At 32.9% G+C, this 22,754-nt stretch overlaps 10 protein-coding genes across 10 annotated transcripts; 4 read left to right on the plus strand and 6 right to left on the minus strand.

Moving 5' to 3' along the window:
* Positions 1-75: 75 nt before the first annotated feature.
* On the minus strand, positions 76-1,690 carry BX664DRAFT_322539 (Elongator complex protein 4). The gene is made up of 5 exons (XM_051543515.1): positions 1,220-1,690; positions 906-1,152; positions 725-821; positions 513-672; positions 76-438 (listed from the first exon to the last, which is right to left on the minus strand). Exons 1-5 carry the CDS (start codon positions 1,647-1,649, stop codon positions 104-106), a joined length of 1,269 nt encoding a protein of 422 aa, XP_051405546.1. The 5' UTR covers positions 1,650-1,690; the 3' UTR covers positions 76-103.
* A 227-nt stretch (positions 1,691-1,917) lies between these two features.
* Positions 1,918-2,748, minus strand: BX664DRAFT_382430 (uncharacterized protein; the record flags this gene model as incomplete). The annotated part of the gene is made up of 3 exons (XM_051549040.1): positions 1,918-2,092; positions 2,166-2,564; positions 2,683-2,748. The coding sequence occupies 3 exons, from the start codon at positions 2,746-2,748 to the stop codon at positions 1,976-1,978; spliced, it is 582 nt and encodes a 193-aa protein (XP_051405547.1). The 3' UTR covers positions 1,918-1,975.
* Positions 2,749-3,908: 1,160 nt separating this feature from the next.
* BX664DRAFT_290399 (phosphatidic acid phosphatase type 2/haloperoxidase) lies at positions 3,909-4,660 on the plus strand. Its single transcript, XM_051541883.1, has 2 exons — positions 3,909-4,005; positions 4,082-4,660. Exons 1-2 carry the CDS (start codon positions 3,961-3,963, stop codon positions 4,550-4,552), a joined length of 516 nt encoding a protein of 171 aa, XP_051405548.1. The 5' UTR covers positions 3,909-3,960; the 3' UTR covers positions 4,553-4,660.
* Positions 4,661-4,796: 136 nt separating this feature from the next.
* On the minus strand, positions 4,797-7,172 carry BX664DRAFT_273555 (uncharacterized protein). The gene is made up of 9 exons (XM_051541224.1): positions 7,088-7,172; positions 6,821-7,024; positions 6,575-6,684; positions 6,273-6,517; positions 6,054-6,202; positions 5,588-5,983; positions 5,314-5,501; positions 5,008-5,227; positions 4,797-4,947 (listed from the first exon to the last, which is right to left on the minus strand). Exons 1-9 carry the CDS (start codon positions 7,164-7,166, stop codon positions 4,883-4,885), a joined length of 1,656 nt encoding a protein of 551 aa, XP_051405549.1. The 5' UTR covers positions 7,167-7,172; the 3' UTR covers positions 4,797-4,882.
* A 777-nt stretch (positions 7,173-7,949) lies between these two features.
* Positions 7,950-9,512, plus strand: BX664DRAFT_382433 (microtubule binding protein). The gene is made up of 6 exons (XM_051549041.1): positions 7,950-8,079; positions 8,189-8,224; positions 8,323-8,419; positions 8,504-8,513; positions 8,612-9,124; positions 9,201-9,512. The coding sequence occupies exons 1-6, from the start codon at positions 7,995-7,997 to the stop codon at positions 9,270-9,272; spliced, it is 813 nt and encodes a 270-aa protein (XP_051405550.1). The 5' UTR covers positions 7,950-7,994; the 3' UTR covers positions 9,273-9,512.
* Positions 9,513-10,014: 502 nt separating this feature from the next.
* Positions 10,015-12,598, plus strand: BX664DRAFT_322552 (cytochrome P-450 cyp509A1). Its single transcript, XM_051543516.1, has 8 exons — positions 10,015-10,477; positions 10,540-10,652; positions 10,758-10,923; positions 10,995-11,348; positions 11,446-11,863; positions 11,920-11,934; positions 12,003-12,070; positions 12,156-12,598. Exons 1-8 carry the CDS (start codon positions 10,051-10,053, stop codon positions 12,275-12,277), a joined length of 1,683 nt encoding a protein of 560 aa, XP_051405551.1. The 5' UTR covers positions 10,015-10,050; the 3' UTR covers positions 12,278-12,598.
* Positions 12,599-13,001: 403 nt separating this feature from the next.
* On the minus strand, positions 13,002-14,110 carry BX664DRAFT_273562 (uncharacterized protein). The gene is made up of 2 exons (XM_051541225.1): positions 13,832-14,110; positions 13,002-13,747 (listed from the first exon to the last, which is right to left on the minus strand). The coding sequence occupies exons 1-2, from the start codon at positions 14,033-14,035 to the stop codon at positions 13,493-13,495; spliced, it is 459 nt and encodes a 152-aa protein (XP_051405552.1). The 5' UTR covers positions 14,036-14,110; the 3' UTR covers positions 13,002-13,492.
* Positions 14,111-16,926: 2,816 nt separating this feature from the next.
* BX664DRAFT_245715 (uncharacterized protein) lies at positions 16,927-17,319 on the minus strand (the record flags this gene model as incomplete). The annotated part of the gene is made up of 2 exons (XM_051540251.1): positions 16,927-17,157; positions 17,239-17,319. Coding segments are annotated over 2 exons (312 nt in total), but the record flags the coding sequence as incomplete, so codon positions are not given.
* An 896-nt stretch (positions 17,320-18,215) lies between these two features.
* On the plus strand, positions 18,216-20,888 carry BX664DRAFT_290413 (major facilitator superfamily domain-containing protein; the record flags this gene model as incomplete). Its single annotated transcript, XM_051541884.1, has 3 exons — positions 18,216-19,509; positions 19,570-19,797; positions 20,842-20,888. The coding sequence occupies exons 1-3, from the start codon at positions 18,297-18,299 to the stop codon at positions 20,886-20,888; spliced, it is 1,488 nt and encodes a 495-aa protein (XP_051405554.1). The 5' UTR covers positions 18,216-18,296.
* Positions 20,889-22,522, minus strand: BX664DRAFT_382438 (uncharacterized protein). The gene is made up of 2 exons (XM_051549042.1): positions 21,232-22,522; positions 20,889-21,139 (listed from the first exon to the last, which is right to left on the minus strand). The coding sequence occupies exons 1-2, from the start codon at positions 22,468-22,470 to the stop codon at positions 20,954-20,956; spliced, it is 1,425 nt and encodes a 474-aa protein (XP_051405555.1). The 5' UTR covers positions 22,471-22,522; the 3' UTR covers positions 20,889-20,953.
* Between the last annotated feature and the right edge of the window lie 232 nt (positions 22,523-22,754).

Raw genomic sequence — 22,754 nt, forward strand, 5'->3', positions numbered from 1 at the left:
ATAGGGAAGTTCTGGGCTTCAAAATAAATAAGACTTTTTTTTTTTATTTTTGAAAAAAAAAAAAAAAAAACAATTACATGTATATATATAGTTAATTCTAATTTTAGAATTCCAATGGATCCACTTTTCCTGGTCTTGAGCCACATCCACCACCAATTTGTCGTTTTTGTACTGATCCTTTATTCTTTGCTGGTTTTTCTGTAGTTTCTGGTGCTTCTGTTCGACGTGTTACTACTCCTCCTTCAGGCGGTAAATGGAATGTTTCTATGGCAAATCGTTTTCTTCGTAATTTGAATGCTAGATCATTGCTTCCTCCAGCAGATAATACGGATAATTTAGTACTTGGTGGTAAAAGAGAATTGAGGACTGGTAACTTGTGAACGTGAAAGAATCCATGGTAGTTTTGTGTATATGGTTTATCATTATGTAAAGATGATCCTATAATATATATATATATATAAGATCAATATAGATATATTTCTTTGACTCTTTTTTTTTGTTTTCTCTTTTACCAGCAAATGATTCAATTTCTATTACTGCATCTACAGCATGTTCTACACGACAGATATAATTCGGTACTTCTTCATATAAATAGGCAGGAATTGTCACAATAGCAGCACCAAAAGAGAATCGTAATAAACCTCTAAGAGCATGGAAAAACTTGAATAGATCCTACAAAAAAAAAAAATCAATACCGTTGTGTTTGATTGAAATTAAATCTTACATGTGATGATTTGGATTGCCAACTAGGTGAAGCCAGAGAATGAATAGCTATCCGTAATGCATTTCGTTGAGTACCTGGAGGAACAGGGATTGCCGAACTAATAAGTGTAAACCAAAATAAGCGATCCTCTTCAAAATACTTGTTTTCTTCTTCTTCTTCTTCTTTTTTTTTGTTTTTTTACCTAAAGTTTCCATCCAAAATCACTTTTCGTATTTTTTGTATCAAATCACCATATTGATCCACAGTATCATCATCATTATTTTCTGAAGAAGGATCTATCAAAGATAACGAAGCTTGTTCCAATATAGTTTCGGGAATGCGTTTGGTAAGATCAAATAAACTACAATAAGGTGGAGGATCCTTTGATTTGTCAGCACTAGTAGTAGGTGTAGAAACGGTATCTTTGGTGACAGGGCGTGGTGTAGGTACTATGAACAAGAAATATATAAAAAAAATTGAGTTCAATCATTAAAGTTAAACCCTCCAGTATTTTACCTGGCGTTGCCTTGACACTTGTTTCAAACTTTTTGAGATGAGAATATCTCCAAGCAATCTTCATTCGATCACTTTCACCAGTATTACTTGTCTTGTTGCCGAGATCATCGTCATCCATATCAGCATCGGAGGATGCCAACCACATGAGATTGCGGGCCATTTCAGAAGGATCTTCGTCTTTGGATACGAGTGTACAATGATGTCCTGACGAAATACCTTGAGCCATGAAATATTTGAGTAATAGTTGAGCATAGGTGGTTGCACGATCTTCCTTGACTAATAATACGGTACCTACAGGTAAGCCTCCTCCAAGAATATCATCGAGCGATGGCACCCCTGTTGATATTAATAATTGTCCATTATATGCACTAAGACGTGATCCAGGAGGAAGTTTAGGTTGTTGATCTGCATTTCGTTTTTGGAAACTCATCGTTCTAGTATGACTATATTGTTATATATATACAAAGAAATAAAGATCAAGCAAAAAAAAAAAAAAAAAAAAAAAAAAAAAAAAAAAGAAAAAAAAAAGTGAATGAATTTTTTTTTTGTTTTGTTTGTTGCACGATGAATCAAACACCGATCAAGCGGAACTGCATCCACCACAGCAAGTTTTGGCATGACAGTTCAAATAGCTGTCCTTTTACTAATTGTATCATTTACGACTATTTCCATCATTAAACAATATAAACCAACTAAATAAAAGGTAGAAAATGTACAAGTTTTTCTATTTTATTATATCAACAATCATAACTAATTCTAACTATCATTCACATCCGCTAAACTAATACTTTTTTCCAAGTCACTAAATATACTAATGCCAGACTCCAAAGAGTCAATCAAGACATTTAATCGAGATGCAGTAAATCCAGGATCCTGGATCATAAAAGAAAAAAAAAGATCAATTTTCTATGAAGTTTTAACCCATTCTATCTTCTTGTTTCTTTACCTGTCGAATTTGATCTAAATCTGATCCAAAAGCTTGTGTTATTTTGCCCATATAATGATCTCTGAATTTGGATGAAAGTTGTTGATTTGATGGTTTAGAGGTCACTGATGGTTCATCATCATCATGGGGTGTCGTTTCTTCTTCTTCATCCATTTCTTCCTCTGGACCATCATTATCTTGATCAATATCTGGTATACTTGGCGATAAAGAACCCGTATCTTCGCCATTGTCGTCGTCGTCATTGTCATTATCGTCACTATTGTTGCCATTTTCATCTTCCAGTTGTTGCAATACACTATCCATCACGTTTGGATCCATTTCTTCATCAAGATCATCAAAAAGTCCACCATTTGTAGTAATAGTGGCTGTTGTGTGGGTATCGTTTCTAGAGTCATGATCCTAAGGAGAAAAGATGAATAATAATAATAATAAAAAAAAACCAGGTGCGAATCCAAGCAAGGCAAGACAAGTTGTTAGATCGATTTTGTTCAACAATGATATAATCTTCTTTTCCTACCTCTCGTTTTATTCTTTTTAATTGTGTTTGTTTTGATATAATGGAAGCATTTTGTCGTTTCTTCATTGTGAGTGAAAAAAAAAAAAAAATAAAAAGAAGAAAAGCGAATCGCTCCAAAAACGGAAGTCCCAACTTTTTTTTTTTCCAAACCGTCACTGGTCTGATCCTCCCCTCCCCCTTAGCCTTTCCAGCTCCGGTCTACAATGGACTGCAATACTACTTTTTTCAAAGTCGGATGCTTCCCTGTCTTTGATTTATTCATCTGCTCATTTTCTTTTTTTCTTTTCTTTTTTCTTTTGGTAATTTCACTGATTTCTCTATTGACTTATCCACCAAAAATTCGAACCATTGTCTTTTCCACCTAATGGGATATATATCTCTTTATACTTTTTTAATTCACTCAAAAGTCATCATCATTGCGCCAAACTTGGATTGAACATGGAATTAATCATTCTCTTTCATTTGTATTAACAACAATTTATACCTTACCTCCCAGTTTATAGAGTAAATTAAAAATATCGTCATCTCTCATTCAATAATGATCATCATCCAATAAGATTACTATCATTAGATTCCTCTCAAAAAAGTAGCTTAATATCATCTAATACCATTTCATCACTTATCTTTCCACGTAATGTGCAATAAATACTAAAAGAATTTCATCGATTTTTCCAAAAAATGCCTGATGACCCCTCGACGATTTATTTTTACAGCTAAAATTTGGCTGAGGAATTTGAAAATCTTGGCTGTAAAATCAAAAAATCCATCCCATTGTTTCCATCCTGCATACAAGCTTATAAAAACTTTGCCTTTGCCTTTCTCGCCTAAAAATCATCATCATTGCACCAAATTTGACAAGAACATAAAATAAGTCATTTTCTTTCATTTTACCTGATGCAATTTATAAAACTTCATCACATTTGTAGAGTAAATTAAAAAAAGATTCCATATCGCCAATCAATCATCCTAATTAACATGATATCAGTCTCTGTTAGCTTGATACGCCTCGTTAACGTTCCTATGCGTTCTGACAATCAGTAACCCTTGTTTCTAAGTCATCATACATGATAATAATAATAACGATAGATGAATTGGTGAACGAGGAAAGGTGGTCATCATCGGGGTTCAAATCACCCTTTCTTTCTTTCCCTTTTTCTTTGTCTCTTTTTTTTTTTTTTCTTTTTTTTCTTCATTCCAACTTCTTCCTTGTAATACTGTTTCCTTTTTTTTTTTTTTTTATTGTCCTTTATTGACTGAATTTTCTCTTTCAAGTTGATCATGGTACAGCGGACCAACCAAGGTCTTTTAGCCATTTTGGCTCAAGTAAGTCCATTTCTCCTTCCATTCAACTAGGAATTACAACTACTAACCTCTTTTTTTTTTTATTCAAAAAAAAAAGACGAAATTCTTTGTTTCTTTGGTGACTTTGATGCTAGTACTTTATACACAATCTGTACATGTTGTCTATTTTGTGGTTGGATCTTGTAGTACTGCAGTACTTGCGAAGATATTGAAACGTTATTGGCAACAACCTCGACCGTATGGACAAGATGGTTATGGGATGCCTTCGACTCATTCCCAAGTGATCATGTTTTTCGCCACTTATTTTCAATGTGTAGGCACAAACACCATGCCTTGGCTAGTGTTGATAGTGTCTTTATTTTCCCTGGCTGTAGTATGGTCCCGTGTACAGCTGAAATATCATACCCTCACTCAAGTCTTGGTTGGTTCAGTCTTGGGTGTTCTTTCCGCTTTACTATGGTACACTGTCTGGTCTCTAATACTTCATCCCATGGCTATTTCCCTTAGCATAGATTCGTTTGATATGAAGGATGATCGGATACGTAGATATATTTATGTAGATAAATAGATAGACATTAATACACCCAATTCCCTCGTTATTCATCATTATCATTGTAGACATCCCGTATTTCTTAGGTAGATAGATAGATAGATAGTCAATATGGTAGTATTTATTTATTTTGTATTGTATTGTAATAAACATATATAATATTCTAATAATAATAATAATATTAGATGGTTGACAGGGAAATGATATACAGATTGGAAAAAGGGGAGGGGAAACGAAATGTACAAAAAAAAAAAAAAAAAAAAAAAAGAGTGAATAAAGTGTATAATATATATACATGATAAGGGGAAAATGTGTCACATTGTTCAAAAATTATGATACCCTTGATAATCATTGTTGTTCAAGATTCCAAAGTGTCATGTTTCTCTTTGCTATGCATATCCAATCATCCAAACCTAAATAAAATAAATATAATGAATAAAAGATGCTAATCAATGGTTTTATGTTGTTATTACCGGATACAAGATTGTTGGTAGCTTCAAACAAATTAATTCCTACTCGACTAATAAATTGTTTTTGGAAAGGAGGTAGTGGTAATCGGCCATCTTCATCCAGTGGAATACCAAATGAAGTATATAATGAAGGCAAATCCAATTCAGCTTCCATTTCGCTTTGAAAGTGTAGTTCTTCCACCAGACGTTGTGCCCATACCTTGGCCACTGAGAATGGTCTTGCCTAAAAAATACATGAAGAAATAAATAAAACAAGATCATCAAAATATGTCCATGACAATCAAAATAAATTAAATAAATAAAACATACAATATTGGATATATCGGCACATTTGATCAAAGCAGCACATATCAAGATTCGTTGATCATCGTCATTCATTGGTGGTTGTTCTTGTGAGTACAATGTTTTTTCAAGCTGCATAAATTTTGTCATATATTCCTGATGCATTGCCATATCTGTTGCCAATATACCTTGTATCACTAACTTTCTGAATAGGTCTATAAAGAAGTAAAAAAACAAATCAGTGTTATATACATATATATATATATATATATATATAACTCTTTTTTTTTTTTTTTTTTACCATCATTTTTATCTTGTAGATGAGTAGGCCAATATTTTTGAAACAAGTGACAAAAGAGAGTGGCATGTAGACTTTCCAATACAGAAACATCATTATATATCAAAGACAAGGAAGTAGATGTATTGATCATAAAAGTGTTAGTAACCCCAGGATGACCAAGATCGTGACTAACACAAATCATAAGAAGTGCAAATATACCAATAGGACCAAGAAGTTGTTTGACATAAAGAGTTTTTTGTGTAATAGAAGGTGAAATTTTTGGTTGGTGCAAGAGATCCATATGACATAAAGTGTAATACATGGCTTGAAGGACATCAACAGCATGACAAAAGCTATGATATGCATTTGTATTAAGGTACCCATCATGTAATTCTTGAATAAATTGATCCATACGCTCTATATGAAGAATATTGAATCCATCAATCAATGACAAAAAAAAAAAAAAAAAAAAAGAACATATCCTTACCTTGTGATAATTTGTAAGCTGCTAAATCTGGTAATTGGAAGACTTGATCAAAAATCCACGACACACAGTAAATCAGTTCAATATCATCCAAATCATAAGGATTAAAGTTCCATTGACATACTCGGTTTGCTAATTCATTTTTGTGATGCCTAAAGAAAAATAAAAATAATAATAATAAATAACCCATAACTTTGGTATTGTGCTTTATTTTCATCGTACCTTGATAGAATCGCCACGTCACATGGTTTCCTCGATTGTCGCACTGCATAAGAATCCAGTACTGATCGATATAATCTATCATGTTGATGAAAAAGTTGTCGAATTTGATGATACCGTTGATTATTATGATGCCAATGAGGATCCACTTTGGAAACAAATGTTGAATCCATAGAAGGTGTTGATATAGATAGAGTTGGTGACGGCGGTGGTGGTACTTGAATTGGTGGAGAATAACGATGAGCATGCTAACAAAGGAAGTTAAAAAAAAAATAGTGATCATTCTCTTCTCTTCTACTACTTACCAAAAACATAGTTTGGATAACATTTTGGCGTAAGGGTTTGAGAAGATAGCCAGCAGCACCATGATTGATACATGTCATCATATAATTTGGAGAATCATTGAAGCAACAAACTATAAAGATAAGATATTTTTAGTTATATTTTCGTGTTTTTAGTCAAAGATGAAATATTTTATATACAATAAAGTTCTAAAGTCAAGAAAGCTTTGTTTTATTTTTTTTTCTTTTTTTTTTTTTCTTTTTTCTTACCAAGAGGAATAACATTGCCTAAATAAACATGGCGTAAATGATATATTATCATTTTCAATAGGAGGATATTTCGATGTTCATTTTCAGTGTCGATCAATAATAAAGTAGAAGGGTTGGTGTCATTATTATTATTATTAATAGTGGTATCTTGTTGTTGCTGTTGTAAACGAGTCAAGGCTTCTTTTACAGTATCCACTGAGCTCACTATATATATATACAAAGAGAAGGGATAAGTATTATAGACACATATATATATATATATATTACCAGTTGAAAAGGTATCACGAAGAAGAGCATTAGGAGGATAAGGACCTATGACCATAACTTTATAATCGGAGAGTTTCATGGAAAGTAAAAAAAAAAAGAAAAAAAAAAAGAAAAGAAAAAAGAAAAAAAAAAAAAAAGAGAGAAAAGAGGGTCTAGTTTTGTTGCAATAAAAGTAAAAATATGTTCTATAATAACAGTAATAAGAGACAGAAAGAGAAAGAAGAGAAAAAAAAAGTAATATGGACTAGAATAACCAGTCTTGAAGTGATAAATTGTACACTGAAAATGGAAAGAAGATCGCCTTTAACAAACAAGGTGAGACCGTCAACATGGAGATGGTATAATAATATGTGTGAAACGGAAAGAGAAAGGGAAAAATTAAGCAGGAAGGAGAAACCTACCTTTTGACAATGAAATAAAAAAAAAAAAAAAGATCACGGGACATTGATTCCCAGCACTTGTATATTGAAACAAATCAAACTACCCTTTTTTTTAAAAAACAAGTGATCACCATGTGGAAAAAAAAAAGTTTGGGTTATCATATTTAATAATAATTCAATTTTGACAGTTAGTATTTTTAATAATATTAATTTGAGAAAACAAAGTTTAAAACGAACTAACAAATATGATATATATTTTTTCTAATATCTAAACCTTCAAACAAATCATATATATATGAATTTCTCTTTTTTCCCCTTGAAAAAAAAAAAAAATGCGATATAAGATTGCCACGAGTCCATTTTTTTGGCTCAGATATTGGCAACTGTACACCATGTCTGGGCTGAATTTTAATATTAGATGACGATGTTTTTATTTTTTTATCCCTCGTGGACGAGGAGTAAGTGTACCTTTCTTTACTCTTCTCTTTTTTTTTTTTTCATCTTCTTTATTGACAGAAATATTAAATATGGGTGAATCAAGAACTGAACTTTTAGCTTGGTTAAACGATCTTTTGCAAATCAACTACAATAAAGTGGAACAAGCCGGCACAGGTAAATAATAAAAAGAAAACTTGATAAGATAAAAGAGTCGCGACAATATATTTTTCCTGTTTTTCTCATCTTTCTTTCATTATATATCTTATTTTATATTCTATTATAGGTTCTGCTTATTGTCAAATCATGGATTCCATCTATGGTAAAAGAAATCATCTTTCTTTTTTTTTCTAGAAGTTTTCATAGTTCTCATTTTCCTATATTTCTTTCTTTTTTTTTTTTTTCTTTTTCTCTTAACAGGTGATGTCGCGATGAACAAGGTCAAGTTTGATACACGACAAGAATATGAATTTGTAGGGAATTATAAGGTGCTTCAAAATACATTTGATAAGCACAAGTAAGTAAAAAAAAAAAAATAGTATACGTGATAATTGACTATTATTATTATTGTTACTATTGTATGTATTGTATCAACATAAAGAATTGACAAGGTAAGAAAAACAAAGGAAAAAGAGGAGTTGAAAAAGTTGGATAAAGTAAGGGGGGATAATATACATATAGAATTAACCATAATATTTCTCTTATTTAGATCATCCCAGTAGATAAGTTGATGAAATGTAGGTTCCAAGATAATCTTGAATTTATGCAATGGGTGAAAAGATTTTGGGATCAAAACTTCCCTGGAGGTGCTTATAATGCAGTTGCTCGTCGTAAAGGTGGACCTAATCTTGGTGGTGCTTCAAGGAATACTGCTACTGCTGGACGTGGATCATCAGCTTCAAGAACTACTACTGGTACTCGTGGATCATCTGCTACTGTTGGTACTTCAGGACGTAGTGCTAGTCGTGCAGCTGCTTCAGGAAGAACTTCTGCTGGTGTTGATAATCGATCGGCTTCTGTTATCATGGAATTGAACAAGCAAATTGCTGAACTCAAGTTAACTGTGGATGGATTGGAAAAAGAACGTGATTTCTATTTCAATAAATTGCGTGAAATTGAAATTCTGGTGCAAGATCAAGTCGATGCTGCTGATGCTGAACAAGTGGAAGATCAAGAAGTCGTGGTACTCAAGGAAATTCAAACTATTTTGTATAGTACAGAGGTAAAAAGAAAAAAAAAATCAAGTTTTTTATTCTTAATAATATCAAATCATTAACCTTAATTTTTTTTTTCCTTAGGATGGATTCGAAGTACCTCCTGAAAATGAATTGGAAGAACATGAAATTTATGATGAAGACGAAACTTTTTAAATCCAACAATACCAACTACATTCCCTTTTGTTACCTTTATTATCTTTTATCTTTATTATTATTATCTTTTTTACGATTTTAGTTTTCTTCTTTTTTTTCATATATATATTTATCTTTTTGGATTCCCCTCTTCTTGTTTCTCTTCTACAAAACTTGCTTTAACTCAATCATCATTTTTACTTTATGTGATATCATTGGATCCTTTGTTGACTTAGATAATGGTCTTTTTTTTATACTTTTTTTTTTTTTTTTTTTTTTTACTTACATGCTTCAAAATAAAGAATAAACAATGACAAAATCCAAAATACATATTTGATGAAAATCATTAGAACTGTCTCTACTCGTAACATATCTCTTTTCTTTTTTATGTGGATCGTAGATGATTTATCTAAAAAGTTCAATACAAAATAATCATTCTCTTCCTTTGATGATGATAATGAGTATTGCCAAAAAGCAACATCAAGTGATACGTATGATTTAGGTTGAACCATATAAAAAAAGAAGGTTCGTCTTAACTCAATGGTTTGAATCATTCCCTAACACCAAGTGCTCAATTTACAATATTAGTCTGTATTTGTATAACAAGGAAGTTAATAGATTCTCCCATGAACGGAAATACTGATCTGCCTTGAATGATTCAAGTGGCGAACCGGGAGAACTTTCAACTTCCCTTTTTCCCCAGATAAAAATTGCAGGATCCTTATTTTATTTTTCGTTCTTTCTTTTTAACTTATTTTCTCATCTTTATATACTTATATATATTCAATTTACTTTTTTTATGTCACTCATCAAGACAACATTGACTCAATGTTCTGACTATTTTCATCGTCATACTGACTGGTCAAGATTCATGACATGGTACAACGAGCAAGTTGAAAAAGCGACTTCTGTAGCTTCTACCACCGCTCCTACCAGCAAAACCAAACGACTGGCTCTTGGTGTAGCTATTAGTTTAACCATCCTTTATTCTGTGTATCGCCATGTCTCTCGTCCTCCTCGTCAATTGCGTCATATTCCTTATATCAACTTCTTCACTTTCAGTCGTCGTTTTATCATTAGCAAGTGGACAACTGCAAAACTCGCGAGAGAATTCGAGTTACCTTTATTGAAGGATGGGAACCCTATGTTTGTACGTTCTGATAAGTTTGGTTGGACCGTTCATGTTTGTACCCCTGATGCTGCAAAAAAAGTGTTTTTGAAATCAGGTAAATTAAAATGACTACAATATCATGTAGACGTTAACCCGTCCTATCTGTTTTTGATGTAGATCTTTTTCCAAAAGCCAATCAAAGTTCCGCCAATGCAAGCATTATCTATCGTCTTGTTGGTACTTCTAATATCGTTTTTGAAAATGGTGACGAATGGAGAAAACATCGCAAGGTAAATAATTGAAGTTCTTCTTCCATAATTTTACTAAAACAAAATTTTACTCTTGCCGATATCACTTTTTTTTTTTTTTTCTTTTCTTTATGTGTGTGCATTTAGCTTGTCAATCCAGCTTTCCATCGATCCATGCCTATTCAAGTATTTGGACAAGTCGCTCAACAGGTCTTTACTCACTTGGATAAAACGCAACCTAATGATTTTACTTTGGACTTTGGACAGCTGACGGAAAGAATAACAATCGATGTGATTGGAAGAGCAGGCTTTGGTAAGGGCATGAAGAAATAGAAACAAGAAAATACATACTTACAATATGATTTTAACTTCCATGTCTATTAGGGTTTGACTTCAATTCGGTCCTTGATGATGCTAGTCCTTGGAAGCAAGTATATGATACTGTGATTAATGGTCATCGTGATCCTCTCTATATGATGCTACCTTCATTGGAAAAATATTTCTTGTGGATGCTCCCCAAGCGGCAACGAATCCATGCTATTACCACCAAATTCTTGACAATGCTTCAACAAATCATTGACAACAAACGACTCACCTTACGGGAAAAATATGCTACGGCCGACGACATTGACGATTCAGAGAAGGATCTATTGACTCTGATGCTTGAAAGTGAACTACGTGGAGAAGGTGTTTTGACTGATCGGGAATTACTGAATGATATTGGTATTTTTTTCATTGGTACAGTATCCTCCTCTTCTTTTGAAACTCTTCTTTAAAAAAAATAAAATACTAACCATCTGATTTTTTTTTTTTTTGCTTGTTTCTTTGAATATAGCGGGTCATGATACTACCAGCACTGCTTTAACGGCTGCAGTTTACTACCTGGCCAAACACCCTGATATTCAAGAGAAGGCACGTCAAGAAGTGATTGGTATTCTTTGTCCTGATGGTATGGAACCTCCTATTGATATTTTACCCACAGCGGACCAAGTCAAGAAATTCAACTATTTGAATCAAGTCATTAAAGAAACACTACGTATCAATGGCCCCGTTGTTTCCTTAGTATCTCCTCGTCTTACAACAAATGATGTCACTCTATCCAATGTTTTGATTCCAAAAGACACTCTAGTCAACGTCAATATTTATGACCTTCATCATAATCCGAACGTTTGGATGAAACCTGATGTTTTTGATCCTGAGCGTTTTGCTCCTGGTGGTGAAGCTGATCAACAAGCTGGTGGGGGTATGGCGTGGTATGTATGATGGAAATTGTAATATATATATAGTATACTTATCGTTTTTTTCATAGGATACCTTTTGCAAAGTAAGTATGTATTACTGACATCATCATCTAACTTCTCTCTCTTTTTTTCTATTTGGACGGAATTTTAGTGGACAAAGAATGTGCGTAGGAAATATGTTTAGTATCAATGAACAACGTGTGTTATTGGCCTGTTTACGTAAGAATCATACAATGGAATCATGGTGAAACAAAAACTGATGATTGTTTCTCTCTCTCTTTTTTTTTTTTTTTGGTTTTTGTAGTACGAAAATATCAATGGACATTACCAACTGATAGCATACACAAGGAAGAATTGATTACAACGAACTCAAATCTGATGATTCCACAAGACGTTAGGATTCGTTTCTACAAGAAGCGATACTAGAAGTCTGCCTCACTTTTATCCTTTGTATTTTTATTGTTAATCGAGAATTTGGATCAATATTGTTAATCGAGAATTCGGATCAACCTGGTTGTAGTTTGTTAGTGTTATCCTTTACTAGTTGGTCTTCTTTTTATTAATGTCTATAAAAACCAATATGAATAAAATATCCATATACTATAGTCATGTTCAGTTAAGATAGTAATTTGAAGAATGATGATGATCGGGAACTTGGAAAATAATGAAAACAGCAATCATGAAAACCATAAAATACAGACCAATGATAAGTATAGTAAATCTTCTCTCAATCTATGCAAAAAAAAAAAAAAAAGATGTGAAGCGAAAAGAAAAATGACAAGTAAAAAGAGGAGATTTTCACCTTTTCATGTTGGGATTTTTTTTTACAGACGAAAATTTCCAACTCTTCAAGTTCCATCCACCCACCTAATATTGACCCTGAGAACTTTTTTTTCTTTTTTGTCAGGCGATGATGTTAATTTTTTTTTTTTGTTGCATATAAAACCCAGTATGGAATGGATGATCACTTGGACAAAGGCTAGGGAGGCACCGAATGAAGTATCAAAACGCGTGTATATGATTGGGCTGACCTAATAAGTATTGAGTCGATTTCATCTGCTCCTAGGTCCACTTGGGTGAAACTGCTGCTATCTATCATCCAATCATCATGTATCATCATCATCACATCATTGATTCATCATCACATATCATTGATTCATCATCACATATCATTGATTCATCATCATCATCCATCCTTATTAAATAATAAAACGACTATTTTTGACTAATTGAAAGTTTTAAAGAGATGTATGCATAAAATATGCCGCGCGCACATTTAGTCACTTGGGGCATGATATCAATATAGTACAACCAAATGATATGTTATTGTAATGTACTTTGAAGTTAGTTTTTTTTTTTCCATTAGTCAGGATAGGAAGGGTTGATTATTTTTTTTTTTATTTTTATTATTATTACTATTATAAAATTAAGCAATGAAACAAAGAATAAGAGGTAAAGTAAATAAAATCATCATCAAAAAAGACAGATGACATGGAAAAATAAAAACTATAGAAAGATACAAGTAAAATAAAGAGTAATCATGATATATAAGTAAGGATAAAAAGGTAATAAAAAAATTGATGAAGATCATCACCTTCTAGATCATCATTATTAAGTAGAATAAGCACCTCTCTTTTTCTTTTAGAAACCTTGAGCAAAGGCTAGACCACCAATAGCTAGGGTGACACCATAAAAGACCAAAGTAAATGCTAGGCGGACGAACCGATGTTCAACACCAATTTCAGTGAATGCATGAACCACAGTAAAAGCAAAAAAGATCCAAGCCAAAATCATAACAGCACGAGTGGATCCAGTAGCAAGAGTATTCAACACCAAAACGGAAAGTAAAAGAAGAGTGTTTTCAAATAATACTTGGTGCGCGTTACGAAGGCGACCCTGTAAAAAAAAAAAAAAAAAAAAAAAAATCAGTCATCATCAAATGACCATCATCATAGAACTCTTATCCATTGAATGACTTACGACAAAACCACCTTGATTCCAAGTTTTCTTTTCAGACGTAGTAGCTCCAGCTTCAGCATCAGCTTGTGGAGTTGGTTTATTGTTTTCACCAAGAATAAAACGAATAGTATAAACAAGACCCCATAACACCCAAAGTGTAAAGAAAGCAATCCATGTCAAGCGCACATGAAAGTCAGTGATGAATTCTTCAAGAGGAACAGCCATGATTTGATTTTTTTTTTTAGATTTGTATTTGTTTTTTAAGAAAAAAAAAGTAATGAAAAAAAAAAAGAAATAATAAAATGAAAAGAGCGATTTTTATATCTTTTTTGCATTTTTTCACTTTAGTGTCAAAAAAAAAGGAAAATCACGATACTTATGAATCATCATCGTCATTGGATGGTTAAACTATTAACGATTTCCCGTAAATGAATTACTCATCGTTTTATTTTGTTTATCTCATCATCTTTTACCTGTTGTATGATACCATATCATTTTCAAAATTATAGATCAACACGTAAATCATCATCAGTATTATCTCATTCTCTTGATCATGATTTCATTATTGAATCATCACATTAATCATTCATTTTTTTTTCTCTTCTCCCCTGCTTATTTTCAAAAATTTTGCTGCGACTCTTGCATTTTTTTTTTTTTTTTTATCCTGTCAAGTACTAATATGCAACTCATTCATTTTGGATATCTTGTTCGATCTCCGATGTTTGTTGTATGTGTGTAAAAAAACGTTGACATATTCTCATTATCCATCATTTCGTCTTTTATTTTAATTAAAGTATTTAACTTATAATCACAATATGATTCTAGTTGATTGGCTTGAGAGAGGATACTAGTAAAAACCATGATCTTTACATGATTAATATGAAAATTTTCTATATCGGAAAAGATGTTAACAATCGGGCCGTACACGAAAAAAAAAAAGTTTATTGGGTGATCATCCAGTAGTTTTTGACATATGGACAGGATGGAAGAAAAGAAAACCGGTTATACTTTTCACTTCAGGCGCTTGTATCACCCTACCAAAACCACCTGATCAATGCACCATTTCAATATCAAATGACCTTTCTTTGTTGCACTAATCAGTGATACCATCACCCATTAACTCATTGTCATTATCACCCATCATCATTATTGTTATACTTTTTTTTTTTTTTTACTGTTATAGGTATAAAGTAGGCTATAGAATGATAATCTATTCATTTAATCCTTAAAGGCTAGTATGATTATCAAAAAAAAAAGAAAAAAAAAGAATTGTTGGATGATTGTTAAAAGCACAATTCTAAACGGATAATCTTTTTTGAACTAAAAAGCAAACAAAACTTTTTTTTTTACCTTGTGTGTTTCAATGCAGTCCATTTGACATGCACTCTATAGAGAAATCGTCTCCGTTTTTCGGATGACAAGAGCGGAGATTCTCTCACTCCTTAATATATTATTCATCAGCTGTTTACTTATCATTATCATCATAAAGTATATTGTATATTGAAAGAACAAAAACCAATGATGATCATGAAAATGTAATCTATCAAAAAAGGGTGATGATAAACAATATGAATTGATAAATCTAATGTTCTTCATAAAAGATCATCAAAAGTTTGATCCATCTAGCCAATTGGAATCAAAAGATCAAAGCATGGTTTGCGGAAAAAACATATATCACGAGACAATTTACATTTTCGTTGTTTAACATGGCGTTCCGAGGAAAAATATATTGGATGATCAAACGGTAAGGAAGATACACACATATGTAGAGATAGATGTGTTTGAAAGTATGTACCTACCTTTTGGTAAAATAATGTGCAGATATTGGTTATTCATTCAATACAACGCATATTCACAAAAGATCGTTATATATATATATATATGTATACCTTGTTCTGCTTGCATTGATTTCTTTTGTTTTATTGGCAAACATGATCATATATGTTCATCTACTAATACCACAAAAAAAAACAATATCACTCTTTGATAGTCGAAATGAAAACTAACTATAATATATGTAAAGATCATCAGAGTCAATATTCAAAGGAGGGTGATCCTACATTTTTTTACTTTTCTAAGAGCGCCCATCAGTTTTCCCTTTTTGTGGTTTTTCTTTTTTTCCTTTTCTTTTTTTTACTTTTTTTTTCTCTCTCTCTCTCTTTTTCTTTTTCTTTTTTTTTTATGAACTCCATATTTATTTTGTCTGATTTCTACTTTGAATGCATTCTGTTATGATGTAGTAAGTTAACTGACAGTGTGAAATACTAATCACCTCAGACACTCTTATTAGAAATCATACTTTTCGATTGACCTTGGTTGTTGTTTTTTTTTTCCTCTTCATACGGATGCCGATTAGGATCAGTAAGTTAATATTATATTCACTGATACTCTGCTTTTTTTTTTTTTGTTCGATATCTTCACCTTACTGGACAAAGCATAGGATGCAAAAGACAAGAAATGGATTGAAATCTTTATAATAATGTGCCAACAATAAAAGAATGAACAACAGAATTACTGTCATAATAGTGAAGGAACAGATATTATGGAAGTACAGACAAATTGGACGAATCAAATTACAATGGATAGTATGATGAACACATAAGAGAACAATGTTTTGAACGCTAGGATTATATCTTTACGACAAGCTGAAAAGGTAAGGTATTTAATTTTTTTTTTATCTTTACTCTACTGACAAAGGACTATTCTTTTAGATCTATGGATGAAGGATACGATGGTTGGAAAAAAAAAAAAAAAAGAATGTCACTTTTTATCTTTGTGGTCGCATTTTTACACGGATTATCTCTCTGGAGGTTAATGGTATCTATTAGTTTTGAAGGATCAAGATAAATGGGAATTGGAAACAATAATATAGATAGATAGATATTGTAGATATAGTTTTATTTTAATTTATCGTTTGGTAACGTTATTATTAATAAAAAAAAAAAGGAATTGGATTACATAAGAAGGATAGTAGCACCAAGGGCCAACAAGCCAACGACACCAGTAACTTGAATTTGGGTAGAAGCAGAGGTGGATTGAGAAGCTGTAGAATTAGAAGCAGAAGCAGGGGCAGAACCAGAGGCAGAAGTAGAAGAGTTGGAGGAAGAAGTAGTTCCGTCACACTTATCATCTTTGTGTTGATTATACCAAGTACATGATTCCTTGAATTCTTTCTGTGTGTAAGCATCTTGTTGCTCCTTAGGACATGATAACCAGCAAGTACCAGCCTTGGTCATGAAAGCAATGTAATCAGGAGTACCCTTGGAACAAGAAATACCAACAGATTTAATAAAATTGGGTGATGCGGGATCAGTGGTATAATCATTGAAAATGGATTTACCAGTATCCTATTGATATACATATCATAAAATTAATAAAAATATATATATATATATATTGAGAAAAAAAATTTTCTTCTTCATCATTACCTCTGAGCATTTTTTCATACAATCACCAGAAGAGGCCACATTATAGGTAGGATTACAGTTTTGTGCAGCAACATAAGAAACAGCACCAAGGATTAAGAAAGATGGACGCATATTGTAAATAAAATATCTAGTGAATAAAAAAAAAAGAAAAGAAAAGAAAAATGGATAGAAATCAAAGAAAAACAAAGCAAATTTATGGGATGAATTGAAAAGAACAGACAAAAGAAGGGAAAGAAAAGAATTCAGCTCCGAGGGCGCGCTCTTGTTCGATTTTGTGAAACTAATCCCTGAACTTATCAGATGTACCATAGACGCGGGGTTACCCACGTTGTACGGATGACATTTCCTTTATCAGATCCTTCTCGTTTGAAATATGTCTATTTTTCCATTATTATCATTCATCATCATCTAATAGATCATTCTTTTTAGGTACATATATGTATTATCACATTGTCATCACATATCATCCACTATTAGCTAACATCAATCATAGCTATCTCTTTCTGGCTACTTTTAGTGATCACGAACAGCAAGAAGATAATGATTGATTGATCATGATATAAAGTTACCTGATGAAAAAAAAAAAAAGAAAGAGAAAGAGGAGATTTAAAAAAAAAAAAAGAGAGAGAGAAATGGAAAGTAAGGAAACTGGAGAATGAAAACAAGACTCGAATGTCTATTGTTTCACCAGCAAGGAAATGAAGGAATAACATTAGTAACATGTGAAAGGGTTTTCTTTTATGCGATATTGAAAGTAACACTAGATGAATTTTCACTTACTATCTTTGTGTCCATGTATATGTGTATTGATGCAAAAGAGAAAGAAAGTCTTATCAGATCTATGGGAAAGAACGGGCGTACTAGATCAAAGGATAAGTTGATTGAAATTTCATATCCCGCCTAATTCTGTAAAGTAACACCAATTTCCCTTTTTCCTTTTTTTCTTTCTCTTTCGTCTTTTTTTTTTTTTTTTTATACACAATTGTTTGTTTTTTTTATACACAATTTTTTTTTTTTATATACCAACACTTTAAACAATAAAAAAATCAAAACGAAATATGGAAGAAAAGCCACAAAGGATATCTTCTTTTTCAATATCCTCTGAAATTGAAGAATTCCGTACAGACAACAAACCATCACGCAAATTTCTTTGGTTTATTCCTTTGGCTCCACATGCACATCCTATTCAATTCTTCTTTTTATTGATTGCCGTTTTTACACCTATTGCTGTGATTGTCTTTATCGCAAGTGCACAATCATTTTATATTCTTATCCGGATTCAAGCTGTATCACATGAAACAGGCGATATCACTGGCTCTTTGGCGCTATACTCGGAAATCATATCTTTGGTGGCGGTTGTATTTTGGGGTGTATTTTCTGATCATCATGAAAAACGGACAGTGATGGCTTTGGGCATTATTATTATGGGTATTCCTTGTATCTGTTATCCTTATGCAACCAACGTGTATCCTTCTCTGTTGATCTTACGTCTCATCTTCTCAGCTGGTACCGCGGCAACTACTTCCATGATGGCAGCTTTTTTTATCGAAGTGGTTAGTGGTAAAGGTGGTCTTGTTTCTGGTTTATTGGGTGCAAGCTCTGGTTTAGGTGCCATCTTTTCCGTATTTGTGCTTTTCATGGTACCATCCGAAGTCAACAAGGTATTTCAAGATTATACAAAATCTCTTAATATTTCATTTGGCGTCATTGGTGGTGCTACTGTCTTTGTTGGTATGGTGCTTTATTTCGTCCTCCCAAAATCCCCTCAAGTCGTCCAATCTACAACCGAAGCCCATTATCTTCCTTCTCGATCATCCTCCTCTTTCTTCTTGACACGCTGGTGTGGTTATTTTATTCGCGGCATTCAAGATTTTATATACAAAATCAAACGTGGGGTGATGGCAGCAAAGGATCCCAAAATTGCCCTTGGATATACAACTAGTTTTTTTGCGCGTGCAGACGAAATCATCATCTCGAATTTTGTCAGCTTGTGGATTACTCAATACTATATTGAACAAGGTTCTTGTTCAGTGGGTGAACCTTGTTATGTATCGGCTGCAACGTCTGGAACTTTGACTGGTATTGCTCAAGCTGTGGCTTTGGTGGCATGTCCTTTCTTTGCTGTGGCTTCAGAATATTTACCAAAGGAATTTCCAATCATGGCAGCTGGTTTGATTGGTGCTGGTGGATGTATCCCTTTTTCTTTTTCTATTGATCCTACATCAAAAGCAAGTATGGCGTTGGTGGTTCTCATTGGGATTGGTCAATATGGTAAGTAGGATAAAAAAAACAATCATCATCATTTTGATATTCATCTTTTTTTTTTTGAAGGTATGATTATCTCTGGCTTAACCATGGTTGGTGGTGATCATGTTCCGGTTGCTTATCGAGGAAGTGTGGCAGGTACCTTCTCCTTTTTTGGCGCTCTCGGTATCATTGTTCTCTCCAAATTGGGGGGTGTTTTATTTGATCGATGGATGAAGGGTGCACCTTTTTTGTTGTTGGGTATTGGACATTGCATAGTTTTAGTTTTGGCTTTTTCTGTCTATTTATGGGAACGTTTATCAAAAAGGTCTTCTCATTGATTATTATTATTATTAATAAAAATTTGTATTTCTATTCATTGAAGCAATTCGATGTCCATAATAATATCTTTCTTGATTATGTTTTCAGAGTGATTCTGGATTGATGTTTCTTTATCGGTCAATTTGAATATGTCCCATGATTCTTGGCTTTGCCTAGAGAGTTATAAAGTCTGACTTTTAGTCGAATTTTTTGTTTCTTTCTTTCTCCTTTCTCTTTTTCTAAACTATGTTTTACCATCCCTCTTCTCATTTCCGGCTTTATTATCTTTCTATTTTCGTTTTTTTTTTTTTTTCCTCTTCTGCTTCTTCTAACCTTTGACTCATACTCTTTCTCTTTTTATGATTCTCTCATTCTTTACATTCCATTATGGTTACATGCATTCTCTCATTCTGTTAGTGTTTCATTCCCATATGTCTTTTCTTTTTTTTAGTTTCCTACTCTTCTACTTTTCGTTTAGTTCTCATATTTTATGACTTACCTGGATTTATTACTATTATTATTATTATTATTGTGTACATAGACTTAAATCGGTTATGCTTGGATGGACCAAAGAATGGACAAAATGATGTATGTGTAACAGGTTTCAACAGGATAAACGTATCGGGTTTGATACAATTGGATAATTGTAGCATGATTGTACATATGGTCAATTTGCAAGTGTTATCTTTTGGATTGATCTGGTTTGGATTTGTTTGTCTCTTATCTGGTTATCAACATATCGATGAAAGTTAGTGCCAGTTTTACCTATTCTTTTTTACGTTATATTCTTTAATAAAATCAATTTGATATTTTCCACACTATCATCATTATCATTGACATAACCACTGTAGATAATAATGAGTAACTTTCATGCTTATATGTATCATCATCATCTAATTATTACAATTATGATCAATCATACCTTCATGAATTACTTATGAGCCCAACTACCAAACAAAAAAAAAATCTATCAGACAAATATTGATTTTATTATAATTTTTTTTTAAATATGAAAAAGATATCAAACTAGACGTGAAGACTTTTTTTTAAAAAAAAAAAAAAAAAAAAAAAAAAACTATAACTAAGGGGTATAGAGTAGACCAACAAAAAAAGATGAAGAGTAAGAAGGGGATCATGAGTGGAAAAACAACTAATCATCGCCAGTTTTCCCAAGATAATAACCATCTTGAACAAACGTCGGATCACTATTCCATAACCTTGCGATTTCGGCAGTGACACGAGTAACATGGAGACAACCTTGTTTGACAGATTTAGGCCAATGCACATCCTTTTCTGTGGATAGAGAACGAATCAAGCTCATCAATGATACAAATGTCTAAAATAGAAAAAAAAAAAAAAAAAAAAAAAAAAAGAGGTTCATTCATCAATGCCCTCACCTTTTATGTATATAAATATATATATATTTACCTTCAAAAATAAATTGGTATCTTCCCAAACTTGAATAGTATAAGTCTGTTGTGATGAGAATCCTTGATCTTGAATGATATCCAAATGCTTGTTCATCTGATGAGAGCATCTAACCGCTTGTTGAATCATCTGCTTCAGTTCTCCAAAGTTTTCATTCACATCATTTGGCTGTTGTTGTTGTTGTTGTTGTTGAAGCATAGTATCCATTGACTGATTCAAAATATCCACTAGGTTGAAAGAAGCTGTCACTGCCATTTGAAGATGAGCGTAAAGAGCTGAAGCTGTATTTTCATGAGTATTATTGTTTCCAGACGTTGGCGAAATTGTGGCAGGGAAAGAAGAAGATGTCAAAGGAGATAGAGATAACGTCGGTTTAACATGATCACTATGAGAACGATGGCGAGTGGCGAGTGGCGAAGGTAATGGTGGTTCAGTATAGGTTGATCGTACTGATGTTGGACAAGTTGTTATTGCATTTTGGGTCAAAGAAGGAGTCACAATGGATTGCCAAGCATCCTTGAGATCGAGTGTGATACCATGAAGAGTCAGGAGCAAATGACGAAGGTGAGTTTTGTCGAGCAGAGGAGCATAATCGTGGATACGGTCATTGAGTTGAGCCTGAGTTTCTTTGAAGCTCTTCAAACAAGCTGTCGCCAGAGGTAATAGGGTATCTGTAACATAATCGGTCGGTAACGGTCGAGAGGAGGTAAACTCTTCCGTTTGGGCTGGAGGTGTCTTTGACGAGTAATGATGTAATGCTGTTTCTAGTTGTCCGAAAGTAAGTTGAAGTTGTTGCAGAAGAGGATGAAGAAAGGTAAAAGGTGAGTCATCTCCAGATATGATAGTAGAAAGTAAACAACGCTGTAATGCATTATGAAGAGTGGATGCAGCAAGTATTATGGCTTGGAAGGATGACATCATGTAAACAACCGATTCTCTATTGATGGAAAGTGAGCTTTCTGCTGAAGAAGTATTGGAGGAAGGAGAAGAAGACCGAGAGTCCATTGTCTTTGAATCGAGAGAATGCTTTCGAATAGGTATCGTTGGAGAATTATTGCTGTTATGATTGAGTGGTGGAGGTGGTAAAGCAGCATATACTTTTGGTGGTCGTTGAGAGCGAAGTGTATTCATAGAGAGGCCATGTTTGTTCATAGATAAACCAGCAACTGTAGTGGAAACTGTACGATTGACATTGGATCTTCTAGTACCATTGTTTCCTTCTAGTACTGAAAATTCCATCAATATATATATTCAAATATAACAATATGGCGATATATTAAAAAATGAAAAGGAAAAAAAAAAAAAGGAAAGAGAGGAAAAAAAAAAAAGGCAAAACGGCAAAGAAACATTTTTTCAACCTATGAGAGGAATGTAACTCCGCTGCCAAGTTCGTCCAAACTGTATCCTTTTAACTTGTATGATGAAAATACAATACTGATGTAAAAATGGAGAAATCTATCTTATTTGTTCATCCTGCATTCAAAGGGCGAGAGTATGTTTTTTCTTTTCATTTGTCATTCAAA

The sequence above is a fragment of the Halteromyces radiatus genome (genome assembly GCF_025201355.1).
Source record: "Halteromyces radiatus strain CBS 162.75 chromosome Unknown BX664scaffold_1, whole genome shotgun sequence".
Taxonomy (NCBI): domain Eukaryota; kingdom Fungi; phylum Mucoromycota; class Mucoromycetes; order Mucorales; family Cunninghamellaceae; genus Halteromyces; species Halteromyces radiatus.

What these genes read in the sequence shown, in the direction of transcription:
- BX664DRAFT_322539 (XM_051543515.1), bottom strand. Translation starts at nt 1,649, where the DNA reads ATGAGTTTCCAAAAACGAAATGCAGATCAACAACCTAAACTTCCTCCT. An exon ending in ATTTTGGATGGAAACTTTAG is followed by an intron (nt 822 to 905) that starts GTAAAAAAACAA and finishes TACACTTATTAG; the next exon opens with TTCGGCAATCCCTGTTCCTC. An exon ending in AGAAATTGAATCATTTGCTG is followed by an intron (nt 439 to 512) that starts GTAAAAGAGAAA and finishes TATATATTATAG; the next exon opens with GATCATCTTTACATAATGAT.
- BX664DRAFT_290399 (XM_051541883.1), top strand. Translation starts at nt 3,961, where the DNA reads ATGGTACAGCGGACCAACCAAGGTCTTTTAGCCATTTTGGCTCAA. An exon ending in TTTTAGCCATTTTGGCTCAA is followed by an intron (nt 4,006 to 4,081) that starts GTAAGTCCATTT and finishes CAAAAAAAAAAG; the next exon opens with ACGAAATTCTTTGTTTCTTT.
- BX664DRAFT_273555 (XM_051541224.1), bottom strand. Translation starts at nt 7,166, where the DNA reads ATGAAACTCTCCGATTATAAAGTTATGGTCATAGGTCCTTATCCTCCT. An exon ending in AGGCAATGTTATTCCTCTTG is followed by an intron (nt 6,685 to 6,820) that starts GTAAGAAAAAAG and finishes TTATCTTTATAG; the next exon opens with TTTGTTGCTTCAATGATTCT. An exon ending in GACGTGGCGATTCTATCAAG is followed by an intron (nt 6,203 to 6,272) that starts GTACGATGAAAA and finishes ATTTTTCTTTAG; the next exon opens with GCATCACAAAAATGAATTAG.
- BX664DRAFT_382433 (XM_051549041.1), top strand. Translation starts at nt 7,995, where the DNA reads ATGGGTGAATCAAGAACTGAACTTTTAGCTTGGTTAAACGATCTTTTG. An exon ending in AGTGGAACAAGCCGGCACAG is followed by an intron (nt 8,080 to 8,188) that starts GTAAATAATAAA and finishes ATTCTATTATAG; the next exon opens with GTTCTGCTTATTGTCAAATC. An exon ending in CTATTTTGTATAGTACAGAG is followed by an intron (nt 9,125 to 9,200) that starts GTAAAAAGAAAA and finishes TTTTTTCCTTAG; the next exon opens with GATGGATTCGAAGTACCTCC.
- BX664DRAFT_322552 (XM_051543516.1), top strand. Translation starts at nt 10,051, where the DNA reads ATGTCACTCATCAAGACAACATTGACTCAATGTTCTGACTATTTTCAT. An exon ending in AAAAGTGTTTTTGAAATCAG is followed by an intron (nt 10,478 to 10,539) that starts GTAAATTAAAAT and finishes TTTTTGATGTAG; the next exon opens with ATCTTTTTCCAAAAGCCAAT. An exon ending in TATTGGTATTTTTTTCATTG is followed by an intron (nt 11,349 to 11,445) that starts GTACAGTATCCT and finishes CTTTGAATATAG; the next exon opens with CGGGTCATGATACTACCAGC.
- BX664DRAFT_273562 (XM_051541225.1), bottom strand. Translation starts at nt 14,035, where the DNA reads ATGGCTGTTCCTCTTGAAGAATTCATCACTGACTTTCATGTGCGCTTG. An exon ending in GGAATCAAGGTGGTTTTGTC is followed by an intron (nt 13,748 to 13,831) that starts GTAAGTCATTCA and finishes TTTTTTTTACAG; the next exon opens with GGTCGCCTTCGTAACGCGCA.
- BX664DRAFT_382438 (XM_051549042.1), bottom strand. Translation starts at nt 22,470, where the DNA reads ATGGAATTTTCAGTACTAGAAGGAAACAATGGTACTAGAAGATCCAAT. An exon ending in ATACCAATTTATTTTTGAAG is followed by an intron (nt 21,140 to 21,231) that starts GTAAATATATAT and finishes TTTCTATTTTAG; the next exon opens with ACATTTGTATCATTGATGAG.